Raw genomic sequence first — 12,648 nt, forward strand, 5'->3', positions numbered from 1 at the left:
TCGAAATAGCACCCATCATGGCTACACGTGTTGGGTGCTATTTCGAAGTTGAAATCGACGTTAGGTGGCGAGACATCAAAGTCGCTAACCCCATGAGGGGATGGGAATGGCGCCCTACTTCGAAGTTGAACGTCGAAGTAGGGCACGTGTAGCCGATCCGCGTCCCACAACATCAAAATAGTGGGGTCCGCCATGGCGGCCATCAGCTGAGGGGTTGAGAGACGCTCTCTCTCCAGCCCCTGCAGGGCTCTATGGTCATCGTGTGCAGCAGCCCTTAGCCCAGGGCTTCTGGCTGCTGCTGCGGCAGCTGGGGATCCATGCTGCACGCACAGGGTCTGCAACCAGTTGTCGGCTCTGTGGATCTTGTGCTGTTTAGTGCAAGTGTGTCTGGGAGCGGCCCTTTAAGGGAGCGGCTTGCTGTTGAGTCCGCCCTGTGACCCGGTCTGCAGCTGTTCCTGGCACCCTTATTTCGATGTGTGCTACTTTGGCATGTAGACGTTCCCTTGCAGCGCCTATTTCGATGTGGTGCTGCCCAACGTCAAAGTTGAACATGGACGTTGCCAGCCCTGGAGGATGTGTAGACGTTATTCATCGAAATAGACTATTTCGATTATTTCGATGTAGCGTGCACGTGTAGACGTAGCCCATGTGACTTTCAACAAAGCACTTAGCATCCTTAGTTCCCCCCTCCATAAAATGGAGACATTCACCCTTTGCACGTTTTGTGAAGTGCTGGAATTTAAGGCTCAACAACACTATATAAATGCCAATCTCTTTGGATTTCTCTTTTTCTATGGTAAAACAAGTGCACCAGGCTATACTGAAGGACTGCAGTGTCTAGGTGAGTATGCTACTTGTAAATTGTGCACTGTGTTCAGCTCTTCTTAATTTTTCTCCATCTCTCCCATCACAAAAGGCCCCAGGCTAACATCAGCATTCAGTGACTAAATATAAAATGACCACATTCTAGAAAATATAAGTGTATTCTCGGTTACAGGATTTATAAAACTAAAATGCTGACAATCTAGCATTGTGCAGTATGTGGAAGTATGCGCGAGACTAAATCTATTGTTTATATTTGGACTACTCCTTTACCAATCAGATGAACTCCCTTTTCCCTCTTTAAGTAGCATATACAGAATAAGTAGAGGATTTTCTTTTATTACAGTTAGAGGCCTTACAGTATTAAGAAAGGACTTTGAACCGTGAGCCTACTCACAGATCCATTGTGTGAGAAGTATCCATACCTATCTGGTTTTGATCAAACCACTTCTTACACTTCTAGAGCAGATAACACAGTGCAATTTAACAAAGTCCTATGGCATCCAACTCTATTTGCGATCTGTGTATGATGGCCACCACATATATCTACTGCTTTCCGAAATACAAAAATTCCATGCACCTCTCCTATTCTTCCTTCAGACTCTCTTTGCTAGACTTGAGGTGTTATTTGTAACAGAAGAATGATTTTTCAGAGTATGCAGCCGCACAGGCAACACTGTGCCCCACATTAAGTAATGCTCTATGCTGCCTGCGCCTAGCACTGGCCACAGGCAGTGCTGACTCCATCAGCCAAACACCCTGGTCCAGACCGCTGCTCCACCTACCAGCCCTGGCAGACCCAGTCCTATGCCCCCTGGCCCACAGCTCTCACAGCTGCACCACTTCCCTTTCCACCTGCCAGATTCCCTGCCCTGTTCAAACCCCGCTACAGCTCCTGCCCCACTGCTTCCCTGACCACTGCCCCTCCCCACCATGGGGGATGCAGATGCTCAAGCTGTATAGGGCACAAGATTCGTAAGAAGGGTCCTGCATTCTTTTATTTAGCATTGTTTTCAGTTGAGCTTTTATTGAATACAGCAACATGAGAAAACAGACGTTTCTCCTTCTAAACATTTGTTAGAAAGAGATTTTGAAATAAAGAAATATGCTGCATATATCTTCACCAATGGCATCCTGAAGGACAACTTACTGCAGAAATCATACAAAGGCAGAACACAAGAAAGATAAAACAGTCCCACAGCAAACAGGGAGTAACCATTACGAGAAGGTCCAACTCATAGCAGCAGATGAGAATTTTCTGCAAGTTTATAGGTAGTACACCTCAGTACAAAAACATCTATCGCTCACAACAGATGTGCTCCTAATCAAGTCAGTATGTTAGGCCCATTATAAATTGAATGGAGAGTAAGACAATGAAAAGGAATTAAAGAAGAGTCCTCTGCAGGTAGCTTGCAATAGTTTCATAAACACATAGATGAGAGGGAAGATTGTGCTACTCAAATATAAAATACACCACATAGTGTGAGTCAGCCAGGCTACGTGAGTGAGCAACAGCCACCTGGTTACCAGCAGTCCCTCAGTGCAACTAGGTGGCTGTTGCTTGGTTATTCATCCATTTTGGCATGCCAGAGTAGAAGCGTGGATCACACAGCATGTGCTGCAAAATTCATATTGAAAATGCAGATGAGGTTTGACATTGATCTGAGCCCTGTGCATTCTTACAAAGGATACATATGCTTGGTACTACCAATCAGGACTCTCAAGGGGATTTTATAATGTACCCATTTTAGCAGGGCAGTTTAACATGCCACAATAACATAGAATAACCGTTCACAAATATGCCATTTCCTGCAATTAGAAGACAAATAGTTTAAACAAGCCATTAAGGCAGAAGATTGAATTGTGAATATATAAAATCTTCCTAAGAAGTTTCAGGAAGCACACATAGGAGAATACCGTATTATTTGTCCCATACCACACCTCTACTTTGTGTTGCAATGGCAGTGTAGTTCAAACATTTGTCTCCAAGTAATGTTTTTGCAAGAAAAAAGGTTTATATGAGTACAATACTGTCCCCAAAGCAAGTGAAATGGGTTTGGGGTTAATATTTCAACAGTTTGTAATCATGATGAACAGTGATTTTGACACTGGATCAGAGTATTTTGGACAGTCTTTTGGAGGCAAATGAAAAAGAAGCATAGAATGAGTTATTACATATAAGCAACCAGAAAAAGGAAGCTTGAAGATCTTTGTATTTTTCACTAAGTAATCAGGGAAGGGAGACAACCTTACTGGGACTACAAAGATACTTCTCCAGGAGGCATTAGATTTCTGTAAACACTGGAATTCACAGCTGGGTGGATGCTCTTGGTGACAAAGAACAATTCTTACTTAAGTATACAAGCAAAACTTACTAGAACATAAACATTTAACCAGGAGATATTATTCAATTGTTCAGCAACCACAAGCTAATTATTCAACTAAAAGACAGGAGGGATTGATTTTGGTCTGAGTTTTATTGGTGGGGGAGTAGGTAAAAAGCAGGTTTCTAAATTTTTTTTCCATATTGTAAAAAGCAAAAAAGCAAGATGGGTGAAGGAGTAGTATATTGCACAGCTGAAGCCTAACATCAAAAATGAGGGGAGTGCTGCAGCTTGAAATACTTGACTGGTAATATCCTGCATGCCATTCCAGGAAATCCCAGAGTGGATTTTAAGCCTCTGCCCATCCTCATAAAGAAAGCAGAGAGGAGGACTAATCAATATCTAGCAACCCAGCTGTGACCTGGCACATAAGGAAGTCAAGAAAATAAATCCCATTGATGATCTCTATAATTTAACACTTGGAAGACAGCAACATCTGGGATCAACTCCAAATGGGACACAGGCACACTGAATGAGCCTTGGTTCCTATACTAATTGTTAAACAGAGCTAAATTACGCAGACACACACAAAGACAAAGTCTTTACATTCCTCATGGATTTTCCATAACATACACAACTCAATGTACAAACATAACCTGGATTTACAGGAAACATCCTGCAACACCAAAGATCCACAAAGCAATTCAAATGGCTGCTATTGTTTGGGATGAGCCACCAAAGCCCATCAAGTATTCATGGTTTTAATAGGTGGTGTCAAAAAACTACAATGAGTCTCTTTAATCGCTTCATAAGTCAGTTTAATGGACTCCAGAGTCCTGCCCTCAGGCAGAGCTGAACAAATAATAACAGAGTGAAAAGGACTTCCACAAATGTCACTGTGTTTTGTTCTTACAACACACAAACCCCAAACCACACACAGCACATGAAAGACAGATTTTTTCCAACATTTTTTTATAAAAAAAAAAGCATACCATATAAAAGTGTCAGATACAATCATGGGTTATTTCCCTACTGCACAGCGAGGATTTCAAAATTGCTTTGTTGCTGTTAGGGCTGTTTATACAATGTGGCAGGAAATTTTATCCTTTCTAAAAAGTATCAGTGGGATCTGGCTGAATTCAGTGAATGAAAAGGAATATACGAGTTTTAAATATGTGACTAAGAGGAGAGGACAGACAGAGAAGGAGGGAAAATATCTCATATTCCTTAACTGGGCGCGGGGATGAAAAGAGATGAGGAAACATCAGTCAAATACCTAACGTCCTTTGTTGTTCATCTTTCCAACAGGAAGATGCTACTCTGCCCACACCCCCAACAGGACCTTGAACTTCAAATGCTGAAACACACATTTCCCTGCCTTGTGCAATCCAGACCTTTGTAAACTCCATCGCACAGCCAAACAAAACCTTATCCTCGGAAGTAAGCAACTGTCCTGATTAAGCCCCCCCGACACAGCTGCGGACTGATGCCTGTCTCGAAAGATGGCAGGAGCTTAAGCCGAAGGGGCGCGTTAAGCGGAATACCCAGTTTCAACCCACGGGATGCTGGTCTTCTCTCCCCCGCGCCTCCCTTCGTGGCCGAAACCGAAGGAAGACGGGGCACGAAGCTGCTATTTAACCCGCGCAAAGGTGATCCACTCACGCTTCCCGACTGGTTTTGTTCCTAACCCGCCGCCCCAAGCACGCCCGGTTTCAAACCCCGCCGCTGGTCATCGCACTAGAGGTGGGTGGGACAGGAGGGATCCTTCCCCCTCCCCACCTGCCACTTGCAAACTCCCGGGACAGGGCAGGGGCAGGAGGGGAGGCGCCCCCGCCCGGCAGGGCTGCACGCCTGTCACCTCCTGCTCACCACACTCACCCACGCCGTATTTCTCGTGCTCGGTGGGGATCCACATGCTCCCGCCGGGGCTGCGTCCCTCTCCGAACAATGCGCGCAGCACCGGCCGGCCAGCCAGCCCTCTGCCCAGCGCCGCTCGGCGGGGCTCAGCCGCGAGCCGCGGACTCCAGCCGAGAAGTCATTGTTGTGATTGACTGAGCCCCGCTCCCCACGCCGGCCACTCACCGCGGCCGCCCGCCTCCCCTGCTCCCGCTGCATGCCGGGAAGCGTAGTTTCCCCGCGGAGTACGGGGGCAGGAGGCGGGGCGCAGCCGAGGCCCTGCCCCCTTCTGGAGGCCGCTGCCTTAGAACTGGGAGACTACGAGTCCCGAGGAGCTCCGCGTTCTAAAGGCGGGGCTGGGGCGCCCAGCCTCTTTCTCATTGGTTGCGACGCGTCACTCCCGCTCCATGTGCGAGCGGCAACATGGCTGCTCCAGCCGGCTTTGGGGCCGCGACCGAGAGGGGAGGTGAGTGCACGGCCAAGCTGGGGCGCGGGGACTGAGCCCTTCACTGGCTGCGGCGGCAGCGGGGTGAGACGCTACCGCTTGCTTAGCGCGGGGACGCAACTCAAGTGTTCTGTCTCTTCTCGCACGCCTGTTGCCTTTCCCCCCCAGGGGGGTGTGTGTGTGTGTGTGTGTGTGTGTGTGTGTGTGTGTGTGTGTGTGTGTGTGTGTGTGTGTGTGTGTGTGTGTGGACAAACCTATCTCATGGAGCTGGAAGGGACCTTTAGAGATCATCGACTCCAGTCCCTACACTCACAGCAGGACCTATCGCCATCCCTGACAGATGTTTTTAAAAGGTATTTGCTCCAGATCCCTAAATGGCCCCCTCAAGGCTTGAACTCACAACCCTGGGTTTAGTAGGCTAGTGCTCAAATGTCCCCAGCTCAGACCCAGACCATTAATAGTTGGGTACCACACTTCCCTGAGGTTGGCAAGCGAGGACTGTGGGAACAGCTGTAGTCTATGGCAGACCTCACATTGCTGTGCAAAATCAGTGCCACAGCAAAGGGGTGGTTAACTAGCAGCATGGAAGAAAATAGATCAGTCATCTAATGGTGCAGCAGATAGTGTACATGCAAACCCTGCCACTGCTGACCTCACTAACTGTATATGTAAGAGAGCCCACCATGAAAGACAGATGACAACAGAGGGAGAAGTCAGTAAGGTCAGAGTAATCTTTGCGGCTTTTGAGCCTTTGGAAGACTTATCCTTCACCTGTCCATAGCACCTAGGTAGTTTGCCTATACGCAAAAGCTGTATCACATTATGGCTAAAAGTGATACAGTCCCTTTCCCCCCTGCAGAAGCCTGAGACCTAGTGTAGATGCAGTTATATTGGTTAAAAGGTGCATTATACCAGTATAGCCATTCCTTAACAGGAAGGGGAATACGCTATCACTGCACACGAGAAGTAGTACCTGTATAACTATGTATTTATGCGGGAGGAAGCACACTGAATAGTTATAGTAGTAGATAGTCCGTTGTGTCCGACAATGACGTCTTGAGCTTGCACAGGCTCATCGGTTGTGGACGCGCATGTGGCTGAGGAGACCAAGCTTTGAACGGCATGGGTGTTCGCAGTGGGAGCAGGGAAATTGTCATGGCTCTGTTGGTGCAGCTGCTGTTGTTGCTTTCTTCCTCTCATGAAGCATCAGTGATGCATATGCATCGCTGCTCTTCAAAGTTGTCATACGCGTGTCATACGAGAGCATGCCAGCCTGTTCAGTCTTTTGCATGCTGCTCTAGCTGATATGGTGTTAAACCAGCATGAGCAGTGTTGGCCTTCACACAGTCTTTATATTTCTTGCAAGGCCTACCTTGATTATGGCATGGCTCAAAATCCTCCTCAACATACTAATGGCATGGCTGAACATCCCTGTCAGTTTTTAAGATTAGGAAAATAATAAGTCAGTTGCATGCACAGTTAGGCTATCGATTTATGTGTTGTGAGGTACCAAGTTCTCTGCAAAATAGTTATACTGGTACACAAACTGCATGTAAATAAGGCCAAAAAAACCAGCCAGAGTTCTGGTATAAAGAGAGTTAGTCTAAAGCCTCTCGTGTGGAAGAGGTCTAACCATCTTGCAGAATAAACTTGTTCCCTGTGGGGCTCAAAGAGTCAATTTGGCTTAGATTGTTTTTCCCTGATATTAGTAGTTCTTTTCTCATGATGAAGTCAAAGCTTTTGCAATGAGTTCTTGTTATATTTTTTTAAAAAAGTTTTGTGTTCCAGAGTTTGTCTTTTTTCCCCATCCTCTTCACAACAGGTTCACTGGAGTTTCTTTGTGTCTGACGCATAGTCATAGGGCTCAGTGAAAATTGTTTCTCTTGCACAGTATAGGAAGTCTGATGACTCTAACAGGGCGCAACTGCACCTTTGACCACTCCTGGTATCCCTCACTCCATGAAAATTTCAGGCCTTCAGCCACCAACTTCCTTGGAGTGGAATCATACAGTTCTCCTACTCTCACATGGGCCCTTGAGGAGCTACTCACTGTGGTTTCCTCAAGTGTGATTTAGTCTCTTATCATGGCATTTTGTTCTCTCAATCCCAGCTGCTTTTTTACCACCTTTCACTCACTCCTCAGACTCTGCCACTATTCTCTCTCGCTATGGCTATGTCTACACTAGCCCAAAACTTCGAAATGGTCGTGCAAATGGCCATTTCGAAGTTTACTAATGAAGCACTGAAATACATATTCGGTGCCTTATTCGAATGCCAGCAGCCGCGGCACTTCGAAATTGGCACGGCTTGCAGCCGCGCGGCTTGTCTAGATGGGGCTCCTTTTCCAAAGGACCCCAGGAACTTCAAAGTTTTGGGCTAGTGTAGACACAGCCCACATCTGGTTGATTACTTTCAAGAGAAGATTGCCAAGATATGACCTACTGCTGCTCCTTGACTTTCATTCCTTGCTATTTCTCCCTCCTCTCCCACCATCAGTGAGGCAGAAGATTCCCATCTGTTTTTATTTTCCTAACCCTCTGTTTTGCCCAGTGAACCCCTCCTCTCTCCTGACCTCTGAACCCATTTTTGTCCCTTTCATTCATTTCATTAGCCTCTCATTCTTCTCTCACACTGCATACAGGCTGTAATGTTGCTTTCTTTAAAGAACCCATCCTTTATCCTGCTTGCCTTTTCAAATACCACTTCTTCTCCCTTTCAGTCTAAGTTCATTGAACATGCTCTTTATAATTCCTGTCTAGGGTTCCTCTACTCCACTTCCATCCTAGGACCTCTTCAATATGAGTTCTCTCCCTTGCTCTCCCCCAGGATATTCACCATGAAGTCACTAATGACTTCTTCTGAGGCAAATCTCAGAATCAGTCGGGGGCTGGACACTCCAGAAGGAAGCTTTGAGGACTCAGGGGTAGGAGTGTACCTCTTGTTAACTTTCAGGGCCCACAGAAGCCTAGAAGCAAATGTCTTTGTTGCCAATGGCTGGTGAAGTTGGGGAGTTTACCCACAGTAGGCGCAAACAAGACTTCCTTATGCATTGTCTGGGTAATCCTGAAAGGCATCACACCATGATGCCTAGATAAGCAGTAGCATGACAGTCAAGTCTTATCATGCTTTCTACTATTGTCTCCTTGGCTGTGGCCACACTTGGCCAAAACTTTGAAATGGCCATGCTATTGGCCAACTCGGAGGATACTAATGAGGCGCTTAAATGAATATTCAGCACCTCATTAGCATGTTGCCAGCTGCAGCATTTCGAAAATGCTGCATTTTGCTCGCATGTGGTGTGGCTACATGAGGGTCCTTTTCGAAAGGACCCCACAAACATCAAAATCCCCCAAAAAATCAGCTAATAGGAATAAGGGGATTTGAGGTCTGCAGGGGCCTTTCAAAAAGAAGGACCCCCATGTAGCCGAGCCACATGGGAGCGAAACACAGTACTTTCAAAGTGCCACGGCTGGCAGCATGCCAATGAGGCGCTGAATATTCATGTTACCTGTCAGTCTGTCTCTAGTCTTGACTTGGACTGTAAGCTTATTGGGGCAAAGGCTGTCTTATATCATTCGCTCTTTGTGCCAATCAGAGATGCAACTATTGGGGCCCTGAGCCAGGATTAGTGCTCAGAAGTGCTATGTTAACACAAATGATGCATTGAAATTAAGTGGTAAACAAACTGCCTTTTTAAAGCAAAATATTTATGTAGAAATAATGTACTTGAGAAAATAGATCTTACAAACACAATAAATCTGTCTGCGTGCTTGCCTTTCCTAATGCTTACCAATCCCTGGATCCTGGGAAAGATCCAGTTACCATAGGTTCCTCTGCAAACTGTCCACCTTCCAGGTGACTCCTCCCTTTTCTCCTGAAAAGGGCTTTTTATCTGTTTAATGTTCTTGTGATCTCATTCCAAGCATTGGCAGAACATTTGTTGTAGGCAGGACATAGGATGCTCAAAGCGAATAGCTTTCCATTCTTGGTTTCAAGTGTGTCCCTGAGTGTTCTTAAATAAGACCAATATATTCCATTCCTGCTTGTTCTTCCAAGGTTTCCTTTCTCTTTATTCTTTTTCCATAAATCCTTTTACTCTGCTTAGCTCATTCCTCATACCTTTTGCCACCCTACCCCTCAACTTTCTTTTTATACTCTTTTAAAACTACTACAGTCTCCTTCCTCAGTTGTCCCACCTGTGTTCTGGTATTCCTTCCCTTCACATACCCTTTCTGCCATTTCAGTGTCTTGCTTTGCTCTTCCTCCCTGCTCCTAAGGCCTCTGCCACCTCCAGTTCCTATGTCTCTTCCCCACCTCCACCCCATGGTCAGTGCATGACTCCTCCATGTGGAGAGGCTGGGCATACGTGCCAGCTCCCTCCCTGGATGTGAAACCAGGTACCAGTGCCCAGACCATGACCCTATAACCCTGCTTCACCACAGGCCTGCCTCTCTCCCTAGGCTCCACCTATTGCTTGCGCTTCTCCGCCCCCTCCACAAAAGCACCCTTCCATCACTAGCGTATTGATGTCTCTGCACCCCGGCAGGCAGCGGAGATCCTCAGGGGAAGGCTTGGGGAGGGGAAGAAGAGGAATAGAATGGGCATGGCCATGGGGAAAAGAGGATGAGCAGGAGCTTGGCATTGGGGCAGACTGGGCAGGACTCTAGTTCAGGCTGCCTTTTGGCAGTGTGCTGGCATGCCTCCTGAGGAAGGTGCACCCTATCCTGTATGGGGAGTCAGCCTCTTGTAGTCTTCTAGCTGGTATCCATCCCAGGCCTTGTGTCCTTTGACTGGGGCTGAGGCTACCGCCTGGCTTTAGCATCCCCTCAAATTTCCCTGACTTTATCCGTATAGCCCCTGTACTATTTCCAGATAGGAGGAAAAATTGAAGCCTTGGTAGAGAGCCAAAAAAAACTGAGGTATGTTTGTCATCACTGTCAGACCTGGCAGTCCAGCAATCTCTCCTTCTGCTCTTACCCTGCCTGCTGGATCCCAGGGTGTACGAGAGGCATCCATTTTAGCCTACTAAGCACAATGACACCTAGGGAGGCTGGGCTTTTCTGCATCTACGTCTTCCCTGCTGAGCTCAGTGGTTAGAGGTGCTCATTAGATGGGGGTGGAGATGGGAGACCCCTAAGCACTGCTGCACTAAAAAGCTGCTGCAAACTGGATACCCCCTCTCTGTTTCTGCCTCTGTTTCCTACAGCCAAATTGAGGAGGACAAAGACACCTCCCTGTTTTCTCCTGTGAAAATTGTGGGATGAGTTTCCTTCTCTCCTCCCCTCTAAGTCCACAAAAATTGTCACCGTACATACTGTTTGTCAGTAGTAGGCAGACATTATTCCAGCTGCTTAATTGGCCAAGTTGTGCTAAAGAGTGTAGGGCAGCTATGTGCCAGATCTCGTGTGACAGGTGGTCATAGCCGCCTCTCAGAACCAGCAGGGCAGCAGAGATTCTAGCATTTATTCCTCTTGGTCTCCTGTGGCAGCCAAGTCTGCACACAGCAGCCAGGAAGAACAGGCAGGAAATGTGACTGGCTTTCCCAGAACCCTGCTGACATAAGAGTTTAGGGGCTCAGGTGCAGGAGGAGCAGGACGGATGGGTGGGGAGGGGGCAGACAGATAATAGGGTTAGTGACACAGAATGGAGTGGATTGGGTGGGACAGAAGCCTCTCTGTACGTGTCAGGGTGAGCGGGGACAACATAGGAAGGAGGTTTAGAAACCTCTAGCCCTCACTCCTGGACAACAATTAAACAGTTATATGTCAGAAACGTGTGTGGGCCCACACTGGCAGCTCCTTCCTCCTGTTAGCGATAATCATCATGCTCTTGGGGAAGAGTGGGGAGTCCTGTCAGCCAGAAGCCTCCCACTCCCATCAGCTTGCCTCTTTCCAACTTGCTGCAGAGAAGTGCAAGGAGAACAACTCCCCTGTTTCCTGGGGCGTGCAGTGGTGTGGGCATGAGAGATCTCTCACGGGTGAGATATCCACACAGGGGAGTTGCTGTAAAACATTACAGCTATCATGTTGAGCCTTTGCCTTGAGCATGCAACTGTCACTTTGTTTATGAAATCAATGGAGCACTGATGATGAACAGCTGATAGAAGGTGTTATTCTTGGCAACTCAAGGCCATTGCCCTGTGCATTTGACTACCAATTTAAAACTCACTTAAATACCCACAGCATCCCAAAAGCCCTGTTAAGGTCTTGAGACATCATCATTTACCCAGCCTGCCTGAGAACACTCTCAAGTGCAGTGAGTTGTTTAAACCTCTTTACAGCTGCCATATGCGTTTCTAAGTACAGCCCTATGCAGGACTGTTTTTTTTTCTTTAAATCCTACTGTCATCCTCCCACTCCTGCATTTTTATATTGCTCCCACACACAAAAACTTAAACTTCAAATCCCACAAGGAAGGTCACCCACCCTCCTGGTTTTGTAAGGGGGTTGTTGGAATTAGGCTCCATCTCCTGAAGGTTACTAAAGTCAAAACAAAGAGATTTTAAGTCTCCCTGTCCTGGTCTTGTGCTGCTCCCAGAACCAGCTGGCACCTCCCTGTGGCCCCTGGGAAAATGTGCCCAAACCCCCATGTGCTGTCCCTGTCCTGACCACCAACTCTGCAGCTCCCATCGGTGGGAGGTGAAGCCCCCAGCCCTTCTGCTTAGGAGCTTCAGGGGCATGCTAGTCACTTTGGGGAGTTGCATAGGGCCAGGGCAGGCAGAGAGTTTGTCTTAGCCCTGCTGCATCAGCACGCACGAGCCCCGTGAAGTAAGTGCCACCTGGCCACAGCTTGCACCCTCACCGCCTCCTGCAGTCTAGCCCTGAGTGCATTCCCAGAGTCCTCACCCCAGCCCTGAGCCCCCTCCTAAAGCCTGCCTGCCACACCATCTGCTGGACCCTGGACCCTGCCCAGGCTCAGAATGGAGCCCCCTCCCACTCTTCAAACCTGTTGATGCTGTGCATCCTGCCTCAGCCCACTGAAAGTGACTTAGGGTGTGGGGAGAGCAAAAACTGGGGGAGAGGGAAGTGGGAGTGAGTGGATCGAGCCTCGGACTGGGAAGGACAAGGATGTTTGGGTTTGTGTGATACAACAGTTCACAGCCCTACCAAAGAAAGTGATCCAGGCTACTAAAATAAAGTTGGTTAATATATCTAAAAATTG

The 12,648-nt window shown here is 47.5% G+C and overlaps 2 protein-coding genes across 5 annotated transcripts in view; one reads left to right on the plus strand and one right to left on the minus strand.

The window, feature by feature from the left end:
- DOCK4 (dedicator of cytokinesis 4) overlaps positions 1-5,157 on the minus strand; it is a 381,443-nt gene extending 376,286 nt beyond the window's left edge. For all 3 annotated transcript variants that reach the window (XR_012648259.1, XM_075014636.1, XM_075014626.1), the window contains exon 1: positions 5,025-5,157. Coding sequence is in view for 2 of the 3 variants with exons in the window: in XM_075014636.1 (XP_074870737.1) it covers positions 5,025-5,061 (37 nt within the window). In the remaining variant the exon portion in view is untranslated. The remainder of the gene's footprint in view (positions 1-5,024) is intronic.
- A 300-nt stretch (positions 5,158-5,457) lies between these two features.
- The window catches only part of ZNF277 (zinc finger protein 277), a 75,807-nt gene continuing 68,616 nt past the window's right edge, over positions 5,458-12,648 (plus strand). Inside the window, exon 1 of one of the 2 annotated variants that reach the window (XM_075014658.1) lies at positions 5,458-5,508. In XM_075014658.1, the coding sequence (XP_074870759.1) occupies positions 5,466-5,508 (43 nt within the window). In that variant the 5' untranslated portion in view covers positions 5,458-5,465. The other variant, XM_075014666.1, reaches the window with a different exon arrangement.

Source organism: Carettochelys insculpta, chromosome 1 (genome assembly GCF_033958435.1).
Source record: "Carettochelys insculpta isolate YL-2023 chromosome 1, ASM3395843v1, whole genome shotgun sequence".
NCBI lineage: Eukaryota > Metazoa > Chordata > Testudines > Carettochelyidae > Carettochelys > Carettochelys insculpta.